General features: G+C 41.3%; 1 protein-coding gene across 2 annotated transcripts in view; it reads left to right on the top strand.

Annotated features, from left to right (window-relative positions):
* The window catches only part of MED12L (mediator complex subunit 12L), a 319,974-nt gene that overhangs the window by 37,838 nt on the left and 263,444 nt on the right, over positions 1 to 18,692 (top strand). For both annotated transcript variants that reach the window (XM_030575113.1, XM_030575112.1), the window contains exon 5: positions 17,211 to 17,380. In XM_030575113.1, the coding sequence (XP_030430973.1) occupies positions 17,211 to 17,380 (170 nt within the window). The remainder of the gene's footprint in view (positions 1 to 17,210; positions 17,381 to 18,692) is intronic.

Here is an 18,692-nt window from a genome sequence, read left to right as displayed (position 1 = left end):
GTCAAGAATCAGGGCTGTATTGTGCTAGGCACTGTGCTTGCCAAATGACAAAGAGACAGTCCTAACCCCTGGCTAGGTATGAGACAGGACAAAATACAGTAGAACTTCAGAGTTACAAACACCACAATTATGAACTAACTGATCAATCAAACATCTCATTTGGAACTGGAAGTACACAATCCGGCAGCAGCAGAGACAAAAAAGAAGGGAGGGAAGGAGCAGATACAGTACAGTACTGTAAACTACTAAAAAAAATTAACGGGAAAGTTTAAAAAAAAAGTTGACAAGATAAGGGAACAGTTTCAGTGTTTCTTTCATTTAAATTAAGATGGTTTAAAGCAGCATTTTTCTTCTGCATAGTAAAGCTTCAAAGCTGTATTAAGTCAATGTTCAGGTGTAAACTTTTGAAAGAACAACCATAACATTTTGTTCAGAGTGACAGACAACCTCCATTCCCAAGGTGTTCATAACTCTGAGGGTCTACTGTAAGTGGGTGAAAAATTCAAAATGGGTTCTGGATGAGATAATATATGAACAGAGGTGTGTTGTTTTTTTTTAAGCAGATAAACAGAGGATTTGATAGATACTAAGTCAAGTTGTTAACCTCCAGGGTTTAAGGAAAGCATTTTTTAATTTAAATTTTAATACTGAAAGTACTGTTAAACAGTTGTTAAACATAGCTGAAGTACATCTCTGCTGCTGAGTGCAACTGGTAAACCCTGTCTTTCTATTTTAAGTCAAATGTCACTTTAAATTGGTAGCTAGAACTGTGCCTTAGAATACAGCATCAAAGGGACTAAAACCAAATAAAAAATATTTAGCCAGTTTGAAAGTTGGAGAGTATGCAGATTGTTAGGGATAAAATAATATATGTACCTGAAATTAATGATTCCCTTCTCCTGCCCTTTGTTTGTAATGTAAACCACAAAGTTAAAGCAAAAGCCCTTTGTTTTTCACCATCATACAGCAACACTTCCGTGTCCCTGCTATGAGCACCTGTAGGGAGTCTGGCTGTCATATCTTGCTGGTATTTCATGCAAACATTTTTTCAGTTACTGTTTGTGGGTTTTCATCCCCTAAACTTTGCTTTGACTAAGACATTTTAAGCTAGACAAGCATGTTTTTCATCCTTTAGCAAAAATCTTAGACAACTTAGCCCTCGTATGGGGATATACAGAAATAAGTATCTGACCCAACTTTTCAAAAACTCTGAATGTTTTTGTATTTTGGAAGTTTTAAAACAGTAGTAGATGGAACCAAGAAAACCTGTGGTAGTGCTGCATGGTGCTAGCATTGTTAATACTAGATGTGCTATTTTATTTTCCAGCCTGCATAACCTGGTGCTTCAGATTCAGAGTCAAACCAGGAAGGAGGCAAACTGAAGGTGTCTGCGTATACAGTATTTATTTTTTGGAAATATTGCTGCTCATGGCGAATTCATTAGTTTATAATCAATTGACTCTTGTTAATCAACTTGATTAAGAAATGGACATTGCATTATAAAAATACATTAAAAGAACATTAAGATTGCAAAATCCAGCGCTCAGAAGTTAGGAAATGCCAGATCTGAGGTTAACCATGCAACATTAATTTAGCTTTTTAGTGCATATGTATTATGATACAGTCTTTAAGTACTTGATCACAGGGTCACAGGCTGATAATTTAGAGACTCAAAAACATTTGATCTAAGATATTAATGTTTGTGGTTTTGCCCTAGGTTTTGGCCTAAAGTAAATTACAGTTTTTTTGTCATGGGACAAATGCGAGCGTGTCTAGATTAGTATTTTAAAACATATTAGTTAATTGGCAGTTGGCTAATTTGAGTTAGAACAGGAACAAAAACTCTAGTCTGCTTACTTTTAGTCGTGCTACTAAAGAAGTCAGGCAAAGTGATATGAAACATAGAAACTAGAATTGTTTCCTATAACTGAAATATTTATAGTTTTTTTTCCTGTAAAACATGTGGCATATACCAAATACATGGCATTTTGATATGCTATAAAGATTTTCATAGTGATTTTTTTTGGATAATCTGTATAACTCACTCTTGGCTTTGGCAGTCTCTTACTAATACATCCAGGCTAAACTTATGCTGATCAAACTTTTGTACCACACAAATATGTTGTTTTGGCTTCTTCTACAAGTGTGCCCTGAGAAACGTTCAAGACAAAAATGTATCCTTGCCCTCAGTACACATCACAAATCATCAAGAGAAGTAATTTCTGACTCTACAAGAGCCGGTCTTGTGTCTCAAGAGATGAAAGGCTTGTACATTAACCCACTGTGCCAGCCAGTGAGGCACAAGTAAATGTGGATTTACTGGCAAGATGAGTTTTCAGGTTGCATTTCTATCTTATTAGATAGAAGTTGGGTCTTTTGAGGATAGTCTTCTGAGGGATCATAAATATTTGAGTTTAAAATAATTATAATGAGAGTATTCTACAAGCCCACATTTTCCTCTGAGAACCTTAATTTTATGTCTGTCTTTGGAAATAGGACCGATTATCAGCTTGCCATATTCTGAGCACAGATAGACGGGGGTAGGTACCAAGAAGCAGTGTGCAACCACCCCAACTCCAGTCCTGGGGATAGTTCTGAATCAGATGGATTTTCAGTGTAGATTAGAGAAGCTTCAGGGCTGCTCTAAACAAAGTTTGGGTGGAAACATCATTTAGGGATGAATTTATTAAAGGGGAAACTGTGTATGCTAGTAAAGAGGGTAGGAAATAAATGAGTAAACTACAGATAGAAGCTAGTGAAGAACTGTCAACTGTAAAAGAGTCCCATTTAAACATAACACATGAAGGCAAGTAACTAAATATTGACAGAATTGTATAAGTGGATATGTACAAATGCTAGAAGTCTAAATACTAAGATGGTGCACTAGAGTGCTTAGCATGAAATGAGGATATTGATATAATAGGCATCATGGAAACTGAATGGAACACAGTAATATCAAGGTACAAAATATATAGGAATGACAGCGTAGTCCCTGCTGGTAGGGGAGTGGCACTATATATGGAAGAAAGTATGGAGTCAAATAACGGTACCATAGAATCTCTGGATGAAAATTCCATGTTTGAACAATAAGAGAATAGCAGTAGGACTGATCACCTGACCAGGTTGGTGATGGTGATTGTGAAATGCTCAGGGAGATTAGAGAGGCTACAGAAGCAGACGATGCAATAATAATGGGGGATTGCAGCTATTCTTATATTGACTGGATATATGACCTCAGAAAGAGATGCAGAAATGAAATTTTTAGACCCATTTAAATCATTCCTTTTTGGAGCATCTAATCCTGGAACTCACAAGGGGAGAGGTAGTTCTTGACTTAGGCCTAAGTGGAGCACAGGATCTGGTCTGAAAGAGGGTAAAGCTGAACCGCTTGGTAATAGCAACCCTAGTGTAATTAAAATTATGTCCCTGTAGGGGAAAAATACCAAAGAAACCCACCACAGTAGCATTTAGCTTCGAAAACGGGAACTATACAAAAATGAGGAGGCTAGTTAAATGGAGATTAAAAGGAACAGTCACAAGGGTGAAATGCCGGAAAACTGTACGGAGGCTATTTAAAAACACTATAATAGAGGCTCAAACAAAATATATATCCCCCCCCCCCCCAAAAAAAAAGGCCACTCTTGCTAAACAGCAGAGTAAAAGATGTAGTTAGAGGTAAAAAGTCATGCTTTAAAAATTGGAAATCAACTACTAATGAGGAAAATAGAAAGAGGCATAAACCCTGGCAAGTCAAGTGTAAAATATAAGGCAGACCAAGAAAGGATTTGAAGAGCAACTAGCAAAAGACACACAAACTAACAGCATTTTTAAAAAGTACATCAGAGCAGGAAGCCTGCCAAATGGTCACTGGGGCCACTGAACAATCGAGGTACTGAATCAGTGCCCAGGGAAGGCAAGACCGTTGTGGCGAAGCTACGTGAATTCTTTGCATTGGTTTTGACTGCAAATGATATGGGTGGGATCCCCACTCCCACATAGATCCCATGCCAACATAGCGTGTTTGTACTTTCAGAAAGCCTTTCACATGGTTCCTCACTCAAATGCTCTTAAGCAAAGTAAAGAGTCATTGGATAATAGGGAAAGTCCTCTCATGGATCAGTAACTGGTCAAAAGATAGGAAACAAAGAGTAGGAATAAGTGGTCATTTTTCACAATGGAGAGAAATAAATAGCAGGGTCCCCCAAGGAGCTGTACTGGGACCAGTGATGTTCAGGATATTCATAACTCTCTCTCCGCTGTTAAGATCATTTAAGTCCAAAGCTGACTGAAGAGTTACAAAGGAATGTCACTAAAATGGGTGACTGGGCGGTAAAATGGCAGATGAAATTTGTGTTAAATGCAAGGTAATGCACCTTGGAAAGAATAATTCAAGTTCTACGTACGTATGGATGATATCTAAATTAGCTGTTCACTCCAGGATCTCTCTTTTTTTGAGTAATATCTTGGATAGTTCTCTGAAAACATCTGCTCAATGTACAGTGGCAGTCAAAAAGGTGAACAGAGTATTAGGAACATTGGGAAAGTGATAGAAAATATCAGAAGGTTGCTATGTAAATGCATGGTACGCCCACTCTTTGAAGACTGCGTGCAGTTCTGGTCGTCTCATCTCAAGAAAGATTAGATTAGAATTGGAAAAGATGCAGAGAAGGGGAACAAAGATGATTAGGGGTATGGAACAACTTCCATATGAGGAAAGATCAACAAGACTGGGACTGTTCTGCTTAGAAAAGAGATGACCAAGGGGAAATATGATAGAGGTCAATCGTGAATGGTATGGAGACAATGAAAAGGGTAGTGTTATTTACCCCTTTGTGAAACATAAGAACTAGGGCAAGGGTTCTCAAACTGGGGGTCCGGACCCCTCAGAGGGCCACGAGATTATTACATGGGGGGTTGTGAGCTGTCAGCCTCCACCCTAAACCCCGCTTTGCCTCCAGCATTTATAATGGTGTTAAATATTTAAAAACACTTTTTTATATATTTATCAGAGGGGGTTGCACTCAGAGGTTTGCTATGTGAAAGAGGTCACCAGTACAAAAGTTTGAAAACCACTGAACTAGGGGCACTTGATGACATTAACAGGCAGCTGGTTTAAAACAGACAAAAGGAAGTACACAGTCACACAACACATAGTCAACCTGTAGAACTTATTGCTGTAGGATGTTGTGATGGCCAAAAGTATAACTGGTTCGAAAAAATTAGATAAGTTCCTGGCAGATAGGTCCACTGATGGCTGTTAGACAAGATGGTTGGGGACATAACCCCTGCACAAAGTGTCTCTAAACTTTCAAGTTCCAGAAGCAGGGACTGGACGACAGGGAGTGGATCACTTGAAATTGCCCTCTTCTGTTCTTTCCCTTTGAAGCAGCTGACCCTGGCCACTGTCAGAGACCTCATACTGAGCTAGATGAAACATTGAGCTGAGTGGTATGGCCATTCTTACTTCTTATGCTAGCTGCCAAGGGACTGTTCTGGTGTCTGGACATCATCGGGGCATATGGACACTGTGTTGGAGCCCTCTCTTTCAAGGGCTGGGATGGATTTACCTACAGTCTCGCTTGCACTGGAGGGATCCACAACTAGCAGATTTAAGTCTGCCTTCTACCAGGAAAAAAGGCACAAAGCAGGCATAATGGGTCCAGTTATTTCTCTTTTGGTTAGCATTTTTAAAATGCAAATCCTAGATGCCTGTCACTGTGGGGGAAGGATGGGACCTGATAGGATTATCAGCTAGCGTAGGCAGGCTGATGATGCAAATAACATAATGGGAAATCTGTTTTTCCTCAACCACTGTGTTTTCTTGGAGGCTACCGCACTCACTCCTGCCTTTCTCCACATCCTTCCTTAAGGGCTTAGGTGCTACTAGCTGTTCCTACTCCCTCCCTTTAGGGCCCAACTTTGCTGTTTATAAACCCAATTTGGCTGCTTTTTCTTTCCACTGGGCTAATTGAATTTGCATGGCATAATGGCAGTATATTTATAGAACATCCCATATTGTGCCTCTTAACGTAAAACATGGCAACCAGCTTAATTCAATGGAGAATTGGCTGGAGGAGAGAGCAGGCTGTAGCAAGGAGGAGAGGTGGTGCACCTCGGGACAGCACAGACCCCACTGGATCCAACAGCAGCAAGAAATATGGTAAGCACAGGGAGTCTAAATGTTTGACTCTGTAGGGAACCTAGGGCAAAACTCAGTTCTGCAAGAACCATTGAGAACATTTGCTGCTGGATTGCCTCCCCCTACCCCTCCCCAAAAAATTTGGTAACCCTAATCTGGTCTTTTAAGGACTATACTTGAATTTGGCAGCCTATTTGCTGCCGTATTTCTCAGTGCTTCTCAATTTCATATATATCTGCTCTTTACAAAAGCGTAGAGAATCCTGTCTTTCAGCTTGTTTTTCTTTCTGTTGAAAGAATTTAACTGTATTTTTTGTTTACTTGTATGCTGGTAACATGCTGCATTAGATCTAGGACATGGGGAGAGAGAGGCGGCCAAGTAGGCCGCAATTGTTCATCTTCATCTTCAATTTTTCCAAATCTGAAACAGCTCATGTGCCACACCCGTGAAGAGTGTTTTCTGGGTGTGGGGTGTTGGAGAGCATTTTGCACTGTAGCATAGATACGCCTTGATCTGTCCCACCTAATCTTGTAGTTTATTCTGTCTGGAAGTGTGGCCAGGCCATAATATGGGCCAACATTAATTCATCCACTGAAGGTATTCCAAGACCACTTCTTTTTCCACTTCTTATATGCCACTCCACAAAGTAAACTGCAGTGTGCATAGAGCATTCTGGAAATACAAAGGAGAAAGTGGTGCTTTGGTCATTCAAACAAATCAAGCAAGAAAGTGCAAAACATGGGCTCAGTCATACAGCCCTTAAATTATGTGAGTTGTTGCCCTGAAATTACTTATGAGCCGTAGAATTTATTTTTGTAATGACTGTTGTTTGAATGTTTCTGTCATTAGAAAGGATTGTGTCATAGGACATGACACATGCTGAATGTACAAATGAACTGGGAAACAAACGAGCAAAACAGCGACCTAACATGAAAACACACCAAACAAAATAAAATCATATTTGCAAAAATCTGCAAACTTGAACTGACTTGTTATAAATACCAAGTATTTTTGTGTAGGATCCCCTGTCCTCTCCTCCTGTGCACAGTGGGATGTTAGTCCTTGAAAGTGAATAGAAAATCCTTTTTAGTTAAAAGGGCAGAAAAAAGAGAGGGCACTCTTAAAATCCCGAATCATTAGTTAGATATCATTAGACTAAAAAGGATAATTTTTTTCAAAACATTGCATGTTTCATGCTGTAAGAAAAGCAAATCTGTCTTTAGGCAAGGAAGTGTACTTTCAGCTGCTGGACAAGTAAGGCCCTACAGAGGCTGCACAGTTCAGTTAAAGGTACAGAAAGATTGGAAGGACAGGATACATATACCTCAGTGTAAGTGCTAAGCATGGGGTGAGGGGATAGGAATTTTTGAGTTCTAATCCCAACTCTTTCACTTACTGTCTGGATGACCTTGTAAAGTCATTTAATCCTCCGTGACACTTTCTCCATGTGTAAAACTTGGGTAAAGATACTATTACTTCATTATTGAAGTGCCCAGAGTGCATGCAACACAGCATGAAATGTGATCCATGCCTGTGAAATTTACAATCTGAAAAGACATATGATGCATGCTAGAAATCCCAGGAGAGGGATTATTTGAGCGTATATATTTTTTAATTTAATTTGGAGATGACATTTGTACTATTATGGTCTGGGTTTGAAAGAAGCAAGATGCCTGGCATACCAGGAATAGGCTGTGGGGTCAGCAGGGGAGAAAGCATGAAGATGAGAGGAGATGAGGAGAGAAGTGAAGTAGGATTCATGAGCAAAGGTGATGGTGGTAACAACTGAGAACAGCCAGGCAGAGAAGGTTTGAGCAGGAATATAATGTAAGGAGGGCAGTTGAATTTGGGTGGGGATAGGTGAGAGGTGGTCTGTGGAGGGATTGAGTGTGAGGTGATATTGACCAAGGGTTGGTAGTTGCATTCTAAATGGAGTGGGGGAGATCAATACAAGAATGGTGGAGGGCAGAAAGATGATGCTTGAAGTATTCAGGAGCATAATCAATGCGTGGACAAGCACTTTAGCCGTAGGCACAAGAGTGGAAATTTGGAGATATTGGAAAGGAATGAGTAGGGTTTGGTAACTACTTGGATATTGGGTAATAGGAATGTAGAGGAACTGAGGAAAAAAAAAAAAGGGTGTGAGCTTGGCTGAAAGGAAGGGCGAGCAGTTGCAATGGAAAAAGAAGAGAGAAAGTAGTGCCTAAGAAGAAAAAAATTAGTTCTTTCTGTCATACGTGGCAAGGGGGTTGTGAAGATTGCTTAATGTTTGTGCTGTGATTTGAGATACAGATTACAGTAGAAGTTGTAAATAGTTACAGCACTACTAGTTCTAGGTAAAAACTTCTTCATACTGCAGGTATTAAGAGGATCTCACTTTCTGTGAGACGCACAGACTTTAACCAAACTCCAAAGATAAAGTTAGAGAAACTCCCAACATTAGAAAATAGGAAAATTAAGTCATCCAAGCAGATTTAATTCTGTCCTCATCCCTGCCAGCCTTCTGTTGTTTCCACTACCACATCTAGATTTTTGGAGAATGTTTCTTTGTCAGGACTTTTAAGAGGTTTTTGTGGCTTGTGGCAGTTTGGGTTTTTCACAAAGTGAATTGTCATGGCAGTCTGAAAAAAGCCATCTTTAAATCTGAACACTTTTTTTTTTAAATTGTTTGACAGTGTTGTAAGGTTAATTTAGGATTGGATAATTTATGACTATATAATACTATTGCACCCATTACTATGAATGTATTTTGACTGCATATTAGTAGCAGCAAACTCCTAAGGCAGTGGTCCCCAACCTTTTTGGCTGGCGGGCACCAGCTGAAGGACCACTGCGGCAGTGGAGCACTTGCCAAAATGCCGCCGAATTTCAGTGGCATTTTGGTGGTGATGCCTCTCAATGACGCCGCTTGTCGGCGACAAATGACATCAGCGAGAGGTGTCCCCGCCGAAATTCGGGGGCGACGCCTCTCGATGACGTCGCTTGTCGGTGACAAGCGACGTCAGCGAGAGGCATCCTTGCCGAAATGCTGCTGAAATTTGGTGGGTGCTCTCCTGGGGGCCAGGACGCGGGCGCATTAAGATGCCCCTTTGGGCGCCATGGCGCCTGCGGGCACCGTGTTGGGGACCACTGTCTTAAGGCAATGAACTTGAGCTATAGAGGCAGAAAACAGTGTTGTGTTTGAATTAAAAATATTCATTCGAGAATCTAAATATGAAAACAGGTGAGAGCAATAGGTAAGACTCTGGGGAATAGAATGTCACAGGAAAGGTATAGATTCAGAAGGGGAAAAAGCAATGTTTACAATGTAATAATCTGTGTATTTATTAGAGTGGCTGTAATGAAAGCAAATGAAACAAAGTTAACCTAGTGTCGGAGAAGAACATAGTTCTCACTCTCTGGTTGGGTGCAGCAAAGTCAGATACTTTATTCTCAAGCAATTGCATAGAGAGAGTGCACTAGGATACTAGGCAGGTCTTTCTACAGGTAAACAATTACAGCAAGCATTTATACCTTTCGTTACATACAATAATAAGCAACAGCTGCATTTTGTTTATACATAGATCATCTTGATATCTTATTTTTCTCACACAGTACTTTCCCACTCGCCTCGCACAATCCTCGCTTCTATGAATCTCGCGTTATTAGGGTTACAGCTAGCCTGACTCTTGCTAACAGAGACTGTCATGCATTGAAATCCCCTTCAAATCCCTGTCAGTTCTTTGTCTACTTCCACGCTAGTTTAGTTGTGCATTTAGCAGTTAGGATCCTGCTTTTGCATCTCATCCAAAAGATGGGACCTTTGGTACAGTGCTGTTTTGCATGTGTATGGATTTAGTACTGTCACCAACAAATAAGGGTCTCCTACTGAATTGGCAAAATGATGGAGTTGTGTTGTCCTGTGTTTTCCTTAGCGCATTCCCATCAAACTTCTGTTTGGGTCTGGCCTTTCATATTCTGTGCAATCTAAGGATGACACAATTGCAGCTTGAGGAAAGTTTCTGCAACACTGTTAAGACAGATTTCTCAAGATAGAGTAATAAATGGTAGAGATGGGTCCGTGCCATGATGCTTAGATCAGGCATTCTCCAAAGTCTGAGTGTGTTTGGACCCAGTGTTCAGGTTCGGTCCCAGATACTCTGTAATATGTAAGATTGCTGGAGTGCATTTCAGAACTCTGTTGAAATGGGACCGCGTCCCATCCTCAGTGACAGGAAAAAGGCCAGAAACATTGAATTAAGTTCATGCCTCCATATTCTGTTCTAATTTCCTTAAGTCAGGCAGAGGAGCCCTCTCCTATCACTCCCTGATATTTGACTTGGCTGGTCTGGGGTCTGTGCCTTTTGTCTGTGACTGACAAAAAGTGCTTTTTGGTGGGATAAATGTCTGCCTTTTTTTCTCCCTTCCTTCTCTGCTGCTCCGTTCCCCCCTTTTTTCTACAGGAAAAGCTCATCTCCATGTCTGTGAAGCAGATCTGCAACTTTTTTGGGGACTGACCACCTTATGGCTATCTCTAACTCCGTTTTACCCTTATCACTTTTTGTGTGGCAGAATCTCTTCTCTTTCACCTCAAGCATTGGGGTTTGGGTACGCATTGCAACAGGGTCTTTCCTACCCCTCATGACCCTTCCAGCTGCTGGGTGCTGTATTGGGTCCTCTGCTGCCTTTCCCCAGGCCATGGAGTGTAGGGCAAGGGCTTGCTGAACCAGGCCCTCTTTCCCCTCCATGTAGGGAAAAGGACTGGGGAGCTCGTGAGGTGTTTGCAGTAGGATCCTCTTTTATCCTGTAGAATTGATAGAAGAGGATCCCTAGATGTGAGTTCACATCACCTTCCTTTTCTCCTCTTCCTCCAGTGATAGTCGCTTATATCACAACAGCAGGGAGGCAGAAGGCAGTGTCAACTCCTGATGGGGTCTGCTGCTGGCCCAGCAGTCACGGATGGCTGGGAGGGAGCAGGCCTCTTTCCCTTCCCCCCCCCCATGTTCTCTCTTAACGTAGAAACATTTGGGGAAGAAGAGTTTCTAGGTCCTGTCCCTCAACCCTGTGATCAGTGCTGCCTTATTTCTCTTCTGTTTTTTTCTATTCCTTTCCTGTCACACACTCTCTCCTCTCCTTCCCCAACTTGTTGTTAGTTTGTATAGAACTTAGTGTCCTAGACACTTATTTACCTGTCTCCCATCTCCTGCTTTTGCAATTCCACTCCAGCCTCTGACCCACCTTTATCCTCTTACCTCTACTCCAAACAGTTTTAAGGATAGACCCTAGGAGGAGTTATACTATTAACCGCTAGAAATAAGTTTATTGCTTCCCTAATCACAGTGAATAGCTCTGCTAACGATCTTCATTGAGCCAGCACATCATGCTATCCCAGGGAGATAAAAAAATGACACTGGATTTAGGTTTGAGTACCAAAGGCATATCTTCTCAGCCTGGAATGAATATTAGTAATGCTGCATTTAAACCAAAGAATTCTCTCAAACTATCTTTACTTTTTTTTGTTTTAAAAATGAAAAATAAATACATTGAGTCTTCTGAGCAAAAGCAATGGTCCAAATCATCAGTTGTTTTGACTTGTGGCATAGCTTCAGTTTACACCAGCTGAGGCATTATTTGTGAAGAAAATGTTCTGCTTACTGGAAGGGGAGAGCCAGTGGTATGTCAGAGGATAAAATAGGTGGGCGGATACTCCTGGTTTCAGGTCTGTCTTTGGTCAGTTCCATGAAGGAGGCGGCACTTGGTTATCAGAATGAAACGAGATAGCAGGACAATCCTAAGGCTAATGCACTTACTTTTTGGTTCAGTATTACGTTAGTGTTCCAACACAGATTTCATTCTGAATGTGCCAAATGGGTGCTAAAGATTACATTTATGCATACAAGTTTGCTATTTTGCAAAGGTTATTTAGAGCTTTCTGAGAATAATTATACAGTACATCACTGATTAGTTTTTGGCAGTCTTCAAAATGTTTCAGGTCTGTGCCTTAAGTAATGAAAATGATTCATGCTCCATGGTTTCTAACGCAGTGGCACTGAGGTACTAGTAATAAATTGCCTTGGGAAAATTATCCTTTTACAGTGTGACATTGAAAAGAAGTGTGAGATGGTGGATTTCCAATAGTTTTTAGAAAATTGAGTGAGTGTTTGGAAGCAAATATTTACTAAACATTTTTATATGGTTGTTTTATGCTTAAACAAGACTGAAAATTACTACACATTTTTGTACCAAGCCACTAGCTTTGGAGAGAAAACTCTTCCAATAGATATTGATGGTAGAAATTCAGGGAAAAAGATTCAAAGATGAGCAAGCTAACATAAAGCCTGAGGATCAAATACTGATCACAATGAAAACTTTAGCCTTTCATATGGGGAGTCTCTGTAGCTTTGATAGTAAACAGGTTTAGACTGTCAAAGCAGTGCTTTTATGCATTCACAGAAAAATGTGCTATTCTCAAATATGCTGCATGCTGATTTAAACATAACGCTGTAACATATTTGTCTCTTTTGGGACATTAAAAATATCTCTAGTAAATTCAGCTGTACTGTTAAGAGGATGGAAAAGAGGAATTCTAAGGTAGGTAATCCTTCACCTAAATTATCACCCCACGTTAATTTAGGGTTTGTCTGGACAGAGTTAGTGTGCAGCAAGCTGCGATGTGAATCTATAGCACATTAGCATGCGCGTATCAACTGTCCATGTAGACCCTGCTACCACCCACTCCTTCATTTATACTAATTTTAAGAAAAGTTCCATCATATTTTGTGTATTGCTCTCATACTGGGTCCATATTTCTGAGATTATCTGAATAAGAATGACAGAAACGTAGCAATTGTATCATTATTGCAGAACTTCACAAAGCCTTTTACTATATTGTTCACTTCACTCTAAACTTTAGAACGAAAGACTCAATGAGGTAAATGGTGGTGGATTAATTAACTTTGTTTAGCATTGTTCTGCATATGGCAAGATCAAAGCTTTTGATGTTGGTGGTAGTTTGTATTCACAGAAATCCTGTACATGTGCACAGATGATAAATGCTTAAATGTGTCCTGTGAGGTGTGCAAGTCAGACAAAGGACAGAATCTGTAAGATGAGAGGGGTGTTTGGCTTTTGAAAGGCGAGACATCAGAAGACTTTACAAATATTAATGTAAGGTTCAACAAATGGCCCACATGACTTAAGTGAAAATGTTAGTTCAGACGAGCAACTGCCAACAGGAAGACCCAAGGTTTTGGGTGTAATGAGCTAGAAGGAAAGATTTAGGGGCCAAATGTTCAATTTGGAGTGCCTCAAAATAGGCATTTAAATTCATATTCAGACACGTTTTACGTGTCTATGTTGAGGTATCTGCATTTCAAAGGAGGAAAAAGAGGTCATGTTGGGGTAGAAATCTGAGGCATAGCCTTTTAAAAGGAGAGCTACAAAGGTTAGATGGAGAAATTGTTCTCCATAGCTATTAGCTGTATGGTTAGAAATAATGGCTATTTTCTAAAGCAAGAAAAGGTACAGTGAATGGAAGAAGCTGTTTTGGTAAACTCAACAGGGCAGTGGGACATGCCACAAAAAGGAATAAAAATATTATTAGTAGAAATCTGAGTCATATTTTGAGTAGCCAAAAGTGCTGAGATTAAAGTAATGGGAAACTTACTCTTTTGGTTAGCAAAATTCCAGTGGGCTAAAACTGGAGGGTTTGGGTCACACCCTAAAAGTTTGCTTGGAATATTGAGTTTGCCATCAAGGCTTGACCACTCCCCTGACTACAGGTTGTGGCAAGAAGCTCTGCTACCTCTGCTTTCTATCTCCCACAAATCCTTGGGAAAGATCTCCCAGGGAGTGGGATGCCTGCCTTACTCCCCCTCCCCAATTCAGTAGCTTCCCGCCCATTCAGTAATGTGAAACTGGAAATTCTCCTTCCTACTTGGTTTTTTAAAAAGCCATTTACTTCATTTGTGTGTCTGAAGGAGAATGAATAATCCAGGTCAGGGAAATTGCATTCAAACCTCTGTGTAAAGCACTAGCAGACATTTGATCCTATAAAAATATTGCAGGATACATTGTACAAGTAAAGAATAGATTTTTTTAAATCCTTAAAGGCTTTTATATAATCAAACCTGTATTTTGTGACTTAAGCTACTTGAGGGTGAACTTTTAAGTGTATTCAGTGAAGGTGGTGGTGGCTCAAAGGTTTTAATATCCATCTCTGTCCTGTGTATGAAGGAGGAGCACAATATTATTTATGTATTGCTCTCTCTTATGTGTAGACTCAAGTGGCCCAGCACTTGCTATAGCTTCTGCTGAAGTCAGTTTTGAAATTCAGCACAGCCATCCCTTAGCTCAGTCATTATTGGCTCTGACCATCTGGTCAGGGAACATCTGATCAGGTTTAGGCCCAGGTAGTAAGGTTGTATGTAAGGAAGTGCCAAAAGAGTCTCTCATGTATGGTCAGGTGGAGTTGTGTGGCCATTTGCAGATTTACATGGTAATCTTCTGCGGCAGCAGATTGGATTGGTCTATGGGTTATTTTTCCCTTTCTCTGAGCACCTTGCAGGGTTCATGTGGTAAGACAGATGTTATACCTAGAGATTGGAGCTAAGGACAGATGACAAATCTTTATGTGCTCGTGATGCCCTTAACAGGAATCTTTTTGAGATAGTGAGAATTGTGCCTGGGAGACCTGTGGTTCTCAAGTGGTTGTGCACCAAGAGCGGTCTGTAGGTGTACAGTGAACAGAGACTGCGAGGACTGGGCGCTCTTGAATAACTGTTGGTTAATTCTGATTTAAGGTTTTGGACAGAGGCCTTTTAAATAAACATGAGATCTAGAGTTGTAGTGGCAATTCTGACAAGTGGCATGAGCAATGTGTCACAGAATTAATTGAAGTTGATCTCTATATATGCTTTGAGGTTGCCAATGGTGACCTAGTGGGTGGATTTCTGCCCCTATGATTTTGATATACTTTGATGTACTAATTTTCCCTGCCCCCACTAAAGCATCCTGAACTGTAGACTCATTGGTTGGATGAGACTAAGAGAAGCACTAATGCTTACTGTTAATGTCATGACTATGTGATGAACAGTGCAAGATGACTCAAATCTGTGATTGCATCTTTGTCAGTCTGACTTGAGAACCTTCAAAGAAGTTTTATCTTCATACATTTGACACTTCAGTGGCCAGTCTGTTGACCTAATAAACTGCTCTAAGAAGGGTATGTTCTAGAGAAAAACTAAAATCAGAGTTGTTATACATCAATTTCAAAGCATTATAAGAAGAACAGTTTTTTATTTCCAATAATTTTGGCTGGTGTAAAATCCTATTTAGTTTTATTTGTTATAATTCTTTGTGTGGAAAAAGTAAGACTCCACATCGAAATAATTAATTGTAGTATATTGATTTGTACACTTCTATGCAAGGTTGCTTTGTGATTGAATATTGAGACTTGATGGAGCAGATGGATGAGTCCCTAAAGTCGTAGCTGGTATTTGTACCTCTAAATTACAGGTGGACACATTCGCTACACTAGCATGCAAGTGTAACCCTTCTGCTCCTCTGAATTGGCAGCAACAAGGACCAGGTTCAGTATCCAGGGGTTCCATTTCAATAACACAATGCAAAACTGGCTCGAGCCCCCACCCAGTGACCTGGGACAATTACATACCACCCCTCCCCCCCAGGCGCCTCTAAGAGGCAATACTTCCCCACTTGGAAGCACGGAGTCCGAGTGTAGCAAAATCCTTTTAATAAAGGAGGGAAACAATGTGGCATTATGTTGGAGAAACACCACAAACAGGATTATAACACAAACCATGAGCGAAAAACCCCACCTCCAAGTATGTTTGGCAATGTCCTTTTTCCCCTCAGGGTCTTAAGTCCAAATCACCCCAGAATTCAAAAGTTCATCTGCAGAGTTTTATCCCCCCTAGCCTGGGTGGAAATGGAGGGGGCACACAGGGTGTAAAGGCGCACATTACGTGGGCCAAGGCCGATTGCCCTGTCTCTCCGAGGAGATCTGCTGCAGCCTTCACCACGAACAGCTCTGCTCCGCTCCTCCAGCCATCCCCGCAAACTGCTCCCGTTCCACTCGCTGTTCCATGGGCCGCTCCAACCGTCCCACACACTGCTCCACTCCAGCAGATGCTCCGCTCCACCAGCTGTCCCCACAAATGGCTCAGCTCCACTCTGCTGCGCTAGACTGTTCCAACCATCCTGCAGACTGCTCTGCCAGCTGCTTAGTGATATATCTTCAAGCTCCCCCACTAGTTAACACAGCACTCAGTGATCTCAGCTCTTAATGATTTCAGCTTGTAATACGGGAGCCCCAGTGCTGGTGCACATTGGTCCAAAGTGAATTCAGCTCAGCAGCCTCTAGCTAGATTTCTAATAGAATTAAAATTAGCTCTGCTATTTGACAGTGGAGAGAGAGAGAGAGAGAGAGAGAGAGAGAGAGAGAGAGAGAGAAGGAAGTGCAATTGGTGTGCCAGGCCCTCAAAAGGGGCCTATACCATCAGGTACACATACATGTCCCCAACCTTTCTCAGTTCGCTAGGTTTTGGCACCCATGTCCCTTGTCTAGTGAGTGCTACTACATTGATGGTGAAATTCTCTATCATAAAGCAGTTTCATAGTTCCTCGTTCACATAATCAGGGTGCAACACTTTATTCCTTCTGCCCCAATAACAAAGAAATTGGGGATCCCACAGCTGTGAAAGTAACCATCCCAGGCTGCTGAGGGCTATGCTAGGTGGGGTAGGTGTGCAAATGCAAATACCTGAAATTCCTTTCAACACTCCCCATTATTCACCACCAGATGTCAGGGTAGAGCTCATCCTGACTCTGCTTACACTAGTTACATACTTCCTGGTGTGTACACTTTGAAAACAAAGCACAGGAGAAGCGTGCACACACATAACCTACTAGTTTAGAATCGTGTTATACAGACTGTTGCTGCTTAATGTTTTGTAAAGGTATTTTGACTGTAGAGGTAATTGAAAAGTTGTGTTTTTACTGTGAAGAATCAAATACACCATCACATGAAAAGAAAGATAAGTCAATTTTTAACTGTAAACTTATTTCATAGAATGGACTCAAATCTCAACCAGATACCTTCGAGAGCAGCTGGCAAAGATTACAGAATTTTATCATGTGTCCTCAAACCAAGGCAATGGCTCGGTTGCTATGCCTCAAGAGGTGGAACAAGCCCTGAAGCAGTGGGAATATAATGAAAAGTTGACATTTTATCTGTTCCAGGTAACCTTGTAAAAAGTGCCTTTTTGGGGATGACTGTATTAGGTAGGGTCCAATTTTAAAATGCACTTAGAAGTAATTTGGCACTTTGCTTGCTCTTTCATAATTTGCAATTAGCAGCTTACAATTTGTGCATGTTTTGTTAAAATTTGCTAGGTATGATATTGTTTTAAGTTTTCTCTGTATTAGATTTATGAGGTTAAATGCATTCAGATTTAGAGAAAACTTTCAACTGGTTTTTAATTGTGGGTGCCTGGTTTAGGACATCTGGGATAGGGGTTCTAAGGACAAATATTTTGGTGGCCTCAGAGTGTGGCCACCAGCAAGAGTTGGTGGCTGTTCTCACACTTTTCACTAGAATACTTAATTAGCCGTAGGAAAAACAAATAAATATGCACATATACACTTCCAACTCATTGTAATTTATTTATTGCTAATTAGTAAGTCTGTTATGAAAGGTGATGTTAACGAAAATACAAGTATTGCTTTTCACAGCACACTTACTCAGCCCTGGCAAGCATGGGGACAAATTAAGGCCTAGATGGATGGTTAGGATGGTAGCAGGAGCCAGGGGCAATGAGGTTTAGTGAGTTGGGGGTTGGGGGTGGCAGTGTGGGGCTGGAGCCTGATGCCCCGTGGCCAGAGCCTAGAGTCCGCTGCCGCACAGCTGGAGCCCAAAGCCCTGCTGCCAGAGCCTGCCAATCCACCACCCAGGGGCTGAAGGCCAAAGTCTGAGCCGCACTGCCCCTAGGAAGGTGGGGAACTCACTGACTCCCTACTCCTCCCGCATTGTGCCCCAGGAGTCTCCAGAGGGGGGCAGAGACCAGCTGCTGCTGGTGGCCCCAGCAATCAACACCAAGGTGGGGCATTCAGGAGCAGCAGGGAGGGGGGAGGGGCCACTATTTTGTCACCCCTCCCTAACCCCCCACCCCATCACAGTCCAGGAGGCTGTGGCTGCAAGAAAAGCCCCTAGTGGCTGCATTTGAGAAATGCTGATCTAGGGCTTGATATTTCAGAGATTCCATGGTTCTTTTACTGGAGTTTTGGGTGCTCACTACAACTGAGGATCATGTACTACTAGGTCTCTGAGGCTGTACACGAAAAACGGAGGCATCCAAAATAGAAATCCTTTTTGAAAATCTGGGTCTCCTTTCCCATGCCTCTGGCGTATGCACTGTTATTGTCACTCTGACAAAGCTGCAACTTCCTTGTCTTACCACTGATTAATTTTGCATGAAGTGGATTTAAACCTTTTAATTTAGAAAGAAATGCACATTGTTATCAAACTTCCCATTTTCAGTCACTGAAACAGATA

This window comes from Gopherus evgoodei, chromosome 9 (assembly GCF_007399415.2).
Source record: "Gopherus evgoodei ecotype Sinaloan lineage chromosome 9, rGopEvg1_v1.p, whole genome shotgun sequence".
Classification (NCBI taxonomy): Eukaryota; Metazoa; Chordata; order Testudines; family Testudinidae; genus Gopherus; species Gopherus evgoodei.
Note: the sequence above shows the minus strand (reverse complement) of the source record. Positions and strands in the feature narration are given on the sequence as shown.